General features: G+C 38.7%; 1 protein-coding gene across 1 annotated transcript; it reads left to right on the forward strand.

The window, feature by feature from the left end:
* Nucleotides 1-3,940: 3,940 nt before the first annotated feature.
* snx4 (sorting nexin 4) lies at nucleotides 3,941-11,642 on the forward strand. The gene is made up of 14 exons (XM_071462450.1): nucleotides 3,941-4,100; nucleotides 4,762-4,886; nucleotides 5,383-5,524; nucleotides 5,743-5,892; nucleotides 6,948-6,995; nucleotides 7,255-7,310; nucleotides 7,394-7,466; nucleotides 7,841-7,902; nucleotides 8,145-8,210; nucleotides 8,321-8,410; nucleotides 8,791-8,890; nucleotides 9,173-9,318; nucleotides 9,549-9,663; nucleotides 9,825-11,642. The coding sequence occupies exons 1-14, from the start codon at nucleotides 4,008-4,010 to the stop codon at nucleotides 9,870-9,872; spliced, it is 1,314 nt and encodes a 437-aa protein (XP_071318551.1). The 5' UTR covers nucleotides 3,941-4,007; the 3' UTR covers nucleotides 9,873-11,642.
* The last annotated feature ends 1,146 nt before the right edge of the window (nucleotides 11,643-12,788 follow it).

Genomic DNA, 12,788 nt, shown 5'->3' on the forward strand with positions numbered 1-12,788 from the left:
GAAATCACATTGGCATATACATCCTGTCATTAGAAGTGTCTATTGCTATTGCATTGTAATTACATTTTAGTAGGTTGTTATTACACCATTTAGAAGCTGTCCATCTTACCTCAATCTCCTCCTTAATTGGTTATGTTGGTCTGTCCCGCCTCCCGGGTCCGCCCACCTCTTTGACGGAACATTCCAGTGGTCTAAGCATTTTAAGCTGGAGAGTATTACAACTGAGTCTAATATGCCACAGAATGAAAAAAATGAAGGAGAAAAAAAATGGGCACAGTGAGAGAGAGAAATTGGTGAAAGACAGAACTTGGGAAGAGGAGTTAAAAAAAAAAGGGGGGGGGGGGTCAAGAGAAGAAATGAAAGAGGGAGAAAAAAAGGGTGAAAAACACAGTTTTCTTGTTGCATGACAGATTCCCTCCCAGCCAACCAAGGCTTGTCCTTTAATACCCAGAAGCCTTGATGTGGCTTCTCAACGATTGCACATGGGGCAAAGCTGACCACATTGCTGCCACGCTGCTTATTATACTGCATTGCTCACACTCTGCATGTGTGTTTGCATGTGTGTATGTGTGTGTGTGTGTGTGTGTGTGTGTGTGTGTGTGTGTGTGTTTGAGACTAAGTGCCCATATACAGCAAATGTGTACACATGCAAGTGTGCATGTGCTCATTGGAAAGCAGCATCAGTCATGCAGAGAAGTGTTCAATGAGACTTGCACATTTTTATTTGTCAACACTCTGGTGATGGATGGGAGAAAGAAAACCGGATATAAATGTAAAAATGCGTTGGAGAAATGGAGAAATGGGACTCAAGTGAGGAAAACACAAAATACATTTCAAAGCAGGAAGAAGAGCGTATAAAAATTGAAATTACCATACATGACCTGTCCTTCTGTCATCATCTCTTACATCTCAGTTTGATATACATAACAATGGGCATTGTGTTGATTTACAGTCATTTAATTTACATAGCATAATCTTGCAATCCATTTAAAATGGTAGAAGTATGGAGATTAGGTCATATCAGGTCACTAAAATTCTTAAAAATGAGAAGGTCAGTTACATAATAAAAACATTAACGTTAGCTACAATAGAGGTTATTTGAACAAAATAATTTGAAAAAGATACAAATATTTCCTTTAATTGTATGTAATCCCAAGTGCAGAAAGCCTACAGCAAGCCTGACTGCACTGTATTTACCATCAATAGGGAATGATGATGACCATTTTCATAAGGTTACAAACTTCATTATGGCATTTCATGTACATACTTATACTCTACTGGCTCACCCACACATATACAGGCCCACTGGACGCATAGCATAAGTTTTTCACCACTGTCAAAAGCAAGAATAGATGGATGAAGGAGAGGAAAATGAAGGACGGAGACTATGACATGGAGCAAAACATGTGTTCCTTTCTACTGACCGCAAGGACTTCCTCTTTATGACCTTCGTGACCAGCCTCATATACAGCACGCACACACGCACACACACACACACACACACAGTACAACTTTTTTTTTTTAAACTTCCTTCAAACCAGATATCTCATAAAAATCACATATAAATATATCTAAAGCAATAATGAAATTGTTTTAAATAATATACTAAACATTCATGTCTAACATTTTGAAAACGACAAACACAAATAACTTTGTAAGGCAAGGTGACTGATCATAAGGAGAACACATGAATAAAGCTGTCTAGTTCTGGCCACTGAAAACTGGCCCCAAGACATAACAGCGCTAATCAACAGTAATGATGCTTAAACCTCAAACCAAATAAAGATAAGGGTTAGGGTTTTATGCATGTGTGTTAAACACCAATGTTTATAGTGAAATAGTTTGGCAGCCTATCCATTCAATGTGCTATTGACAAGACAAAGGTCCTTGTACAGATATTTGACCTGGATCTCCTGTTACTGTATGCTTGCAAAAAAAATTATTGTTTATGAGAATAAAACACATTACACATTAGAATGGCTTTTATTGCTGTATTGTATTAATGTACCAAATAATAAATGTAGGCTTTTTTTCATGGACAACATTTTCACATGTGTCAGGGGCAACAGCACAGGTGTAAACAACAATAACAATGGTTGAATTCCATGTAGCTGCTTCAGTATTGGGACGGTAGAGTAGGGCAAAGACATTGTTAATGACATTTGTAACACACGTGCTATGATGTCAGTTCAAATTGTCTGCTGTAAAAGGGCCTATTATTCACATTCTTACTGAAATTACATTATACTCAACGTCATCATGCAGTGCTGTATATACTGATTCGGATTCTCATACCGATGCACTACAGGTTGCTGTACATCAACATTATTGGGTTTTTGCTTCCCTCTGCTGTTCAACAGTCAAACTTCAAACAGGGTTATCATTTTCACTAAGCAATAGACATATAAAGGAAAAGGGTTAGTTTGAACAAAACATAATAGTCAAATAAACAAGTGACCTAAAAGATTTTTATAAACAACAGACCTGAAAATTACATTTAAAAGAATATTTGAAAATCATTTGTAATACCAATGTATTTGCTATTTTTGTAATCGCTTTTGGCATGCACAATATCCAGTTGATGAGTATTATCAACAATAGTTATCATTCTTGTTTGTCCCCAGACATACCCAGCTCGGCAGCTTTAGGTCAGGACTTCCAAATATAGACAAGACAGGAAAAATGTGCGCACACGCTGTGCATAGCTTATTGTAGCTTAGGGTTCTCGAACGTTGGTCGGAGATCTCTAAAAAGTTGTCAGATGGCTGATTACAGTCAGCCAAGTAGTGCTGGAGGTGTGCATGCATTTGTGTGTGTCTGCGTGCCCCTGTGTGCGGACAGGAAGTGGTGGTGGCTGGTTTGAGGTCAGTGGCAGGAAAGAATGGCAACTATGCTGTTGCTGTGACTACGGCTGGTCACAGTGCAGGCTTTGGGTTTCCTGACACGCTGCAGCCTGAAACCGCATCTCACCATCACTCCATCCATCCATCCATCCCTCCTGCATATGTGTCATTAGTCACTTTACAATGAATCATTATTTTAATTTATCTCACCTACATACCTTTTCTCCCCTTGCGTGCATTTCTTTGTCTCTCTCCATTTCTTTCTCTTTTTCATTCATCCCACAACGCTCCAACACCCCACTCTATGCCCAGTGGCATCTATATAAAATGCTTCCTTACTAAATGCTGCTCCACCCTTCTCTTTAAACATTAAACGCTGCACAAAAGCGTGACCACAGGAACTAAAAGGCCGTGTTTCTGTGCTGTTTACTAGTCTGAGGCATACCGCATCCCTCTCGTTCACATATGGGCCCACAACCATCTACAACCAATGAGAGATGGACCAAATGATATCACCACATTGAGGAAATTGATCAATTATGGCAACTTTTTCCAATTTTTGTTTTCCAGCATGATGACAGCAGTGAAGAAAAGTTGTTATCCCTTACATTTATAGTTTAATCTCCAACACTTTTATAATATGTCAAAAACCCTCATAATCTTAATCTTAAAGGATATATCACAGCATGTTTAAGCAATGATGCCAAAGGAGGGTAATGGTCTCACCAATGAGGAGCACAGCTGCATGTAAACTTTTATTTTAAACATTAATTGAACTGCTTCAGATGTGACCCAGGTTGTACCATCATCATGTGGCCTAATACACGCACATTACAAGGGAATTACAATTATGTTTTGCTTAAATGAGATTACTTTAACTTTATTTATTTAACTTTAACTTTATTCACTGCTATGTCATTGCTGCATTTTACTGATGGGTCTGAGATAGGTCTGATATCATATTGTTTTTACTTTGTGAATAAAGTTATATTTTATTGTGTTCGTTCAGTTATTTACGATCTTATTAACATTCGTGATTTAAAACCATCAAAAACTGCAGTGGTCACTGATCCCTGGCCTCGGCATGAAACGCGCATGCGCAGACGAGAGGGACCGGTCTGCCAGCTCAGCTGACAACAGCAGCACCTCCGCAGCAGACAGGAGATGATGGCAGACTCTGGAAGCAGCGAAGAAGTAGCTGTGATCGGTAACACCGACCTCACTTCAACTGAATCAGAGAACAACATTATTAACACGGTCGTACTTTTTGTTTCTCTCTATTATAAGCACTTTTGAGGTCTAAAAAGCCCGTATTTTCTGGTGAAAACTTTTCCAAACAGGCCTAAAGTAATGTTAGCTAGGTGGAGTTAGTGACATATCGAGCCACGGAGACTTTTCCGCTTACATTTTCTAAAAGCTGTAGCAGTTTCTGGACCGTCAACTGGCTTCAAAACTAGATTAAGTTACTTATTCTGCAAGATAACGCTAAAGTTACAAAGAGACCTAAAGTTGCTTCTGCTAACGCTTGTTCCCAGCTACTCTGTAAACTTTATTCCTGACGTTAGCTTGCTAGCTAGCAAGTCTGAACGCTAAAGTTTTGTTTACTTTAAATTAGTCTCATTCCTGCCTGTGTCCTTCGAGACTACTAACCGTGGTTTCTAGTTAAAGAAGACGATTTCCGAGTAGAAAGCGTTGATTTTTATTTTCAGTCATCTGTTGGTGGTTATATTGTCTTGTCTAATCTTGTGACCTGCACACGCCTGTCATAACCCTGTGTACTGCCTCTCTGTGTTCATCTGCTTTCATGCTTGTCTCTCTGTATAGAGTTAAATATCCTCCATTATTTTATTATTCTATTTTCTTCTCATTTCCTCATCCTTACTCATCATTTTGTCATCATCTTGTCTTTCCTTTGCAGATGGTGGAAAAAGGGACAGCTTTGTTGAGAAAAATGGAGATAAATGTGGCAGAGGCAGAAAAGAGAACAGGGAAGAACACGGTTAATATGCAGGAAACCTATACTGTCTACCTCATAGAAACACGGTAGGCCATAAACTGGAGCATCTGGTTTTCTGCTGCCATATGACTCTTCACCCTGCAGGGTAACAAGAAGAGTGAACACTTAAACATACACTTCATTAATATTAGAAGCACACGAGGCATATTTGCGTTATCTTGCACAATTTCAAGAATAATCAAGCCAAATACTTCCTTGAAGTGTACAAGGAAGTGCAGCTTTCATATTTATGTCCCTTGATGTTGCATAGACCAACCAAATGTTTTTGCATAAATGTTTGAAGATGAAGATTTTTGGTTGCCACACTGCTTGCCACATGCCATATTTAAGTATGAATGAAACAATGTAAATTAGCAGAATCACTTGCACAATGCTGATGACCTTTCTCAGCCCTACTCAGAAAATGCCACTGGAAATTTCAAAGTTCGATATGTTGTTTTTTTGGTGTTGGCTTTGAGTACGAATTTTAGCTCAAATGTTTTACCACTAACACCTAAAAACACTGTTAATTCCTGTCTGCAGGCCAGCTGAAAGTGTCCCAGAGGGAGGTACGCCAGCCGCACCTGACACTTTGTGGAGACGCTACAGTGAGTTTGAGTTGCTCAGAACGTACCTGCTGGTCACTTACCCCTACATCATTATCCCTCCACTACCAGAGAAAAGGGTGAGTGTCACATAGGTGGATGGAGAAATGTAATTAAGAAAGAAAATTATGCAATTGATTTGTTTGAAAAATTCTTCTCTGGGATTGACTTCAGGACTTGAAAGCTTATAAAAGAACAAATCAATCTTGGTTTCTTCCTAATAGGAGATGTAACACGCCCTAATTTTTAAGGTGATATGTTCTCTTTGCTCTCTCCTCCTGAACTGTGTCTCTTGTAGGCAGAGTTTGTGTGGCACAAACTGTCAGCAGACAACCTTGACCCAGACTTTGTTGAGCGACGGAGAGTCGGCCTGGAAAACTTCCTGTTGCGTGTTGCGTCACATTCTGTCCTTTCAAATGATGAAATATTCTTCCGCTTTCTCACAGAGGTTAGCATACATGCATATTACCACATAACATCTCATAGAAGTCTGCTGTCATACATATGTACAACAGGCACATTTACAGTTCAACAGGGATAAACTAATAATATCACTATGGCAAAGCAATGTCAGAGGCTACATTGGTGTTAAGATGTTGCTAAAGGATACAGACAAAGAAGAAAAAATATGAAACAGCATTTCCAATTAGAAAGTATATCACAGTGCCATGGGAAAATGCAGGCTGAATATTTTTATGCTGGAGGCTGCCCCATCCACACAGTGATCACATTGAAAAGATTGAGAGCCTGTAATTTATGCCACAAAGCTATTACATGAACCCATACCAGGTTTAATACCTACTACCACATAATGATAATTTGCTGTTCATCTGTTCTTATTCATCTGTCTGTCAGGAGCTGAAAATTGTTTCATTTTCCCAAGTTGAAAAGTCCTTTCATACAGAATCTAGCTCTTTGATACACCATGAAACTCGACTCTTGGATTGGTATCTCATCTTCTCCCTGTAATCTGTAGCAACATGCTCAGAGCAGTGCAGGGCCTTGTTTTGTTTTGTTGTGGTGCTGTTGTCAGCTGCTAAGCCACCCTTTTACATACAATAGCTGATAACCTGATCGTGTGTCCATCATCTGTAGTGTTACCCATGCATTGATTTATTCGTGGCCACAATATTGACATTGACCGCCACATATTGATTTTCTTTTCTTTTTTTTTTATGCTATTACAAATTGGTAAAATCTTTTTTCATTGTTGTCATAATCATAGTCAGACTGGCCATTGCAAGCATTGCAAAATTCTGCAGCATTGGTTGTCCGGTGTTTTTACCATCACTCTTTACCAACCCTCTCTGTGTGTCTGCATGCGTGTGCTGGGACTGGGTTTACTGGCCAATTACAATATGTAATCAACCCTCACCGAGCTGAGAGTTGTCATTAGTTTGACTTAACATAAAGCAATGGAGCTGTATCGTTCAGTTATGTACTTTTCAGCTACCCCCACAAATAGAATCTAGAAACACTGATCTGTCAATCATCTATCTACAGGAGAAGGGTTGGAGGGAGATGGTTTTGGAGACAGGTTTCCAAGACAAGGTAAGGAGCTTGTGCTTCATTGCATTTTTTTCAAACATCCATTAAGTTCTTCTTGCTGAATTGCTTGACTTAAAATTTTGTTGTCAACTGAACTAACACGGTTATTGTTTTACTCACATATCTGTTTTATGATAGGCAAATCATATCATCGCGGCTCATATCAAAAGCAGCCTATCATAGATTCTCCTGTGTGCTGTATGCAAAATAACTAAAACAAGCAACCAACTTGACCTGATCCTGAATTTCTGTTCTCTACCAGGCTGACTCCAGGCTAAAGTCTCTGAGTGCCATGTTCAGAGTCAAGAACCCTGACAAGTAGGTGTAAAACAGACATAGGTGATATACTTTGATTCAGTTCAACACTGTTTGAGTTATGATCTGTTTGTTGTGTTCTCCAGGCGATTCACAGCACTGAAACACTACAGTGATGAACTGAACACTGTGATCTCTCAGTTACTCAGGGTGCGGGCGGTGAGTTTTGGCATGTGCAAACACACACTTACACACACACACACACACACACACACACACACACACACACACACACATCCCTATATTTAACTGTCTGCTTAGGTTTGGGCAGTGGTTTACATATTTTTCCATATTGGCTTATGTAGCATGAGCTGTCTGCAAATGAGTTTAAAGCTGCATCAAGCTGCTGTGTGAGTTGACTTTCAGTGTGAACGTAAACACTTTACCAGCCTTTGACATGAAAAGAAAGTAATTTGAGTCCATGTTAATAACATATTTATATATATATATATAAACTGAGGTGTTTTAAATAGAAGATCATTTGAAGTAGGAAACAGTGTTCATGATGACTGATTCAGTTATCTTTTTTCTAGAGAGTTGCAGACAGGCTGTATGGCGTTTACAAGGTCCATGGTAATTACGGCAGAGTCTTTAGGTGAGAAACACCTGTTCTTTTGTTACTGTATTCTTTCTACATAAATAAAATTATAGTTTTGCCCAAAAGAGGGCGCTACATTTAAAGAAAACAAAGAATTAACAAGCCACAAGTTAAAACTAGAGACATTTTGTGCACATTCTGTAACCAGCTACCTTTGATTTAAATTACTTTTAAGAAAAACTGTATCAACTGAATAGAGAGAATTTAGATAAAGTACCCCTGAATTGTTGTGTCTCCAGTGAGTGGAGTGCTATAGAAAAAGAGATGGGAGACGGACTACAGAGTGCTGGCCACCACATGGACACGTAAGTAGTAGACTATAGATACACAAACTAGTGTAGCCTCAAACACTTAAACTAACACTTAAATGTGTTTATTGGTCCACTTATGAATGTGACTGTGTGTATGTGCACAGGTATGCTGCATCAATAGATGACATTCTAGAGGAAGAAGAGCACTATGCAGACCAGCTGAAAGAATACCTCTTCTACACTGATGCTGTCAGGTAAGCGAGTGTGGAAAAGAGAGAGACACATACTGTGGCAGGCCAAACAAGTAACTGTCATGCAATGTTATTGAGTGTCGTTCAGTGTTTCATATGTAGCTGCCCCCGAGCTTTAAGGCCAGGCTCAATTTACATCAGGCTCAGCAGGAAGTATATGCTTAATTTCTCCTTAATTTTGATGGACACATAGAGGATATGTCTCCTCCTGGTTAAAAGGCAGCGGTTACTCTGGTAGAGTTTTTATGTTTGGGAAAAGCTTTCCCCTCTTGAATTTTAGAGCTGTCCGTTTCCTTGATCGGATTAAGATCGGCTATGTCTCACATTAGTGGTAGTAGAAGCATATTCTCTGTTTAAATGTTGATTGTTGTGTGTGTATTAAGGTCAGTATGTAGGAAACATGAGTTGATCCAGTATGAGCTGGAGATGGCAGCTCAGGACCTTGCCCATAAGAAACAGCAGAAAGAAGAGCTGGCCACTGGGGTAACACACTAACACACACTGGCTTATTATCCCTCACTTTCCTCCATACATCCTGTGCAAATACACAGGTGGCATACACACGTAATGTCTGTATAAAATCAAGTGTATAAATTGGGCATGATTACATAATGTATATGCACCATAAGTTTAATCAAATGTGTTAGATGTGTATTTAAACATTTATGTGATCCAGTTTGATGAAAACATCAGTGAAAATGGAATACACATAAATGTATGCTGTGCTGGATTTTAATTTGTGTGTCTGTCTATGTGTGTGTGTAGACGGTGCGAGTCTTTTCTCTGAAGGGGATGACCAGTAAACTATTCGGCCAGGAGACCCAGGAGCAGAGGGAGAGCAGGTTGGCAGCCCTGGAGCAGAGTATACAGGAGGGAGAAGAGGCACTCAAGGAGAAGAACACAGAGTGCCAGTAAGTTTAAAACCAATTAATCAATTCTCCTTTAAATCATAGATGTCTGGTCCATCTTCTCTCTTTCTTCTGTATGTATATAATCTGCTTTGTAGTCAGAAAGTTAGCCCTTGATTTGTAACATGCATTAACATTGATAAATCAAATCATTGTCTTCCCTCCATGCCTTCTCCTCCTCCATGCATAATGATCAATATAACATGTTTCTTTGTTTGTGATTGTGTCTTTAGAGAGTTTGTGCGAACAGCCTGGGAAGACATTGAACGTTTCAAGGAGCAGAAGGACAAAGATTTGCGTGAAGCCCTAATCAGCTATGCCATTATGCAGATCAGCATGTGTAAGAAGGTATGGAGTCCAATGTATTTTCTTCTCCACAGTTTGTGTCTGATTTTGTGTGCCAGATATTTTGATATTGATTATTCATCAGTTCCTCTCCTCATATGTTTTTCTTTTTTGTTTTGCCAATTCCTCCTCTCTAAATCTATCATTTTCTGTTACTCCTTCAGGGAATCCAGGTGTGGTCCAACGCCAAGGAGTGTTTCAACAAAATGTGAGCCACTTTTCCAGCCAATCACACTTCGCACCAAAACAATAATCAGATTGTACAGACTGCGAGCATCAGCCAGCCATTATATTGCAGTCTTATGGAAATGGACCATGGGAGCCCAGATACTGCTTTCTCTTTGTTTGCTGCGCTAAATTGAAGCTACTGAGAATAATTCTCCTTTTTTTTCTCTCACAGACATGCACACACACATTTATTTAGAAGAAGGTGCCAAGTCAGAGCCATTTAGTGAGACCATTCCTTTTAAACCCAAGTGTCTTAACAGTACCACTCTCTTTACATTCTGCTGATGTTACCTTCATACTGCAGTCCACCCCTTAGTTGCACAGCTGACAGCATATCCGAGAGGATAATCCTGCACAAATAATGGCTGATAGCTACCTGTTGGGAATAGCTATTCAGTGCATTTCAGTTGAAACCCCTCTCTTGACTTATTTTTCACCCTGAAAGTAAAGATTGCACAGCAGAGTGCTATGTAATATTTAGACACGGAAAGCTGCACATTTTAGCCAGCAGTTCATTAGACTCATTTTAGAATTACCCGCCTTAGAGAAATTGAAAGAAACTGTGGTATGTGCTTTTCCATATTTATTTTTAGAGATTCCGCTTACAGGTGGGGTTTCACACTAATTAAACTACAGTTAGATGTCGACTGACAATATTGACAACAAAGAGAAGAACGAAAGGAAAAAACTTTTTGTTATAGATAGCACTATTGAACAGCATCATGCTTACATTGCGGCTAATTTTGCACGTTTAAACTCATTAATTGTCACTGCGACAAAGCTTTTACTTTGATAATTGGTTGGAAATTCATATTGTCTATCTGCAAGCTGGGACATTTTGTAGGTACAGTCCCCCAGAGTTATCCTGAAAAATATTGCCAGGGATCTGCCAGGTGTAAATCAGTTAAAAAAAAACAAAATGTAATAAATCAAGCTGTGAGGCAAGGAAACGTGGACCACACTTCAGAAAGCCACTACACATTCACATTTCCTGCTTTCCTTTTTCATGAAATACATTTTATGTACATTCATGATGAAGTCAATCTTTATGCTGTTATTGATTGAAAGCCGACCAAAGTGCATATGACCAAGTACCCGTGTAGTACAGATCACAGATGGGAAGAAGAAAAAGGGGAGACTGGCAAGGTTGGGGTTGTTTTGGTATGTGTTTTTTTTTTTTTTTTTTAAGTGTAGTCGGGAAGGCCTCAGACTGTTTTGATTACAGTGTGTTTGTTTTTCTAGGACACTTTTTTGAAAGACTGAAACATGGCACCCCCCACGAACCTCCTTGATCCACCAGGTCCAACCATAAATGTTGTTAAAAGCAACACACACATACAGATCAATAAATAAATAATAGCAATAAATAATAAACCAGGTTTCAGGCATGCTTTGGGTCAATGTTTATAAAAAGTACTGACCAGAATGTGGGAACCTTTAAGTACTAATATGTTAGATCCTCACAATCTGTCTTAATGAATATGCTACAGTTATACATTACATCTGTTTCTTTTGCTTCCTTTAAGATATCTGTCTGAGGTGGAAACATTGGTACAAAATTGATTTAACATCTGGAAGTTATGCTGAGTTTCTTTCCCATCAGCAAGTCCTCCCTTTTTCACAATAAGAGTAATGAATTCACTGAAATAATCCCAAATTGTATGTTTTTATAATAAACATGTTGAATGAGAGATTGTTTTTATGTTTCTGTATTCCCTGTGCTAAGACACTAATAAACAGATTTCTTTTTTAAATTATTTTGTTGTATTTGTATGCCAAATGTATAAATGAGTCAAAGATGATACTGAAAACCTGGGCCATATGTGACACTGCTGGTTTTGCTCTACATTTACAGATGACTGGGCTCATACACTTAATTCAAATATGAATATACTGTGTTTTTGCTGGTTGCAGGACATTAAGTTTGTGTTTGAGGCTGAAAAGAACAGAAAAACGGTCTTTTTATTGTGCTTGTTCTAAAGGTCAGAATGCAATGTGTCAAAATAACACACAGCCTTTACTCCTGTGTTATGATTCTTATTTTTCCATGACACCTGTGGTGATAGAAAAATCAGATGGGCGTCTGTGTTTACACTCATGTCATGATGTCATGGCCAATGTGGCATTGATGCCCTGTCTGGTCCTTTGAAGCATGGATTATCTCACAGGGATAGATTTGTCTTTTTCTTTTTTTTTTTTTCTTTTTTTTTTTTTACTAGTTCTGTAGTTGATACATCAACAGTTTTATGGTTCTTCTTAAATGAATGAATGGATTCATGCACAAATCATTAATGATGTTTAAATAGGATGGTTTTAAATGACATAATTTTTTACTAAAAGACTTAATTTAAGGTGTGATTGAACAAAAGGGGTCTTTAATGTGTGATGTTTGCTACAGTGATGAAGTGTACATGTGATTTCATGTAACTTATCTGGTTACCTTTGTTCTATGTTTGATATAAAAGGATTTAAAAAAAAAACCTTCCCCATCAGTTTATGGGCTAATGTACACTATAATGTACAAAAAGGATGAAACGGAGCCTAAAGATAATAATCTTGTAGAAATACAGGAAAACCCAAAGAAATTGGGTGGTGGTTTGAGTGAAATGATTGCTGAGAGTGTGAAAATGCCTTTTAGATATTTGTCCTCTGCAGCCCAGAGGGGTTAGACAAAGCCTTGAACATTAAATGACTATTGGTATTTGAACGCGTCATATAAATTGGATCGATTACAGGCGTATACAATGAAATTATGACTGAACGGCGCCCCCTGCCGATCCACACCAGGAAAAACGTTTCAATTTGGCGGCTTAAGAGGAGGCAGAGGATAGGAAAGAAAAATGCCCTCTTCAGATCCACCTACTGGTTGGTTTGCATGAGGTCATGTGTGGTTTTCTTAA

The sequence above is a fragment of the Trachinotus anak genome, unplaced genomic scaffold (assembly GCF_046630095.1).
Source record: "Trachinotus anak isolate AG129_WGS33_773 ecotype Australia unplaced genomic scaffold, CSIRO_AGI_Tana_v1 ptg000001l, whole genome shotgun sequence".
NCBI lineage: Eukaryota > Metazoa > Chordata > Actinopteri > Carangiformes > Carangidae > Trachinotus > Trachinotus anak.

Bases quoted from the DNA above. Each gene is read 5' to 3' on its own strand.
- snx4 (XM_071462450.1), top strand. From the start codon at position 4,008: ATGATGGCAGACTCTGGAAGCAGCGAAGAAGTAGCTGTGATCGGTAAC. The intron at 6,996-7,254 runs GTAAGGAGCTTG...GTTCTCTACCAG, and splicing joins AGACAGGTTTCCAAGACAAG to GCTGACTCCAGGCTAAAGTC. The intron at 8,891-9,172 runs GTAACACACTAA...GTGTGTGTGTAG, and splicing joins AAGAAGAGCTGGCCACTGGG to ACGGTGCGAGTCTTTTCTCT.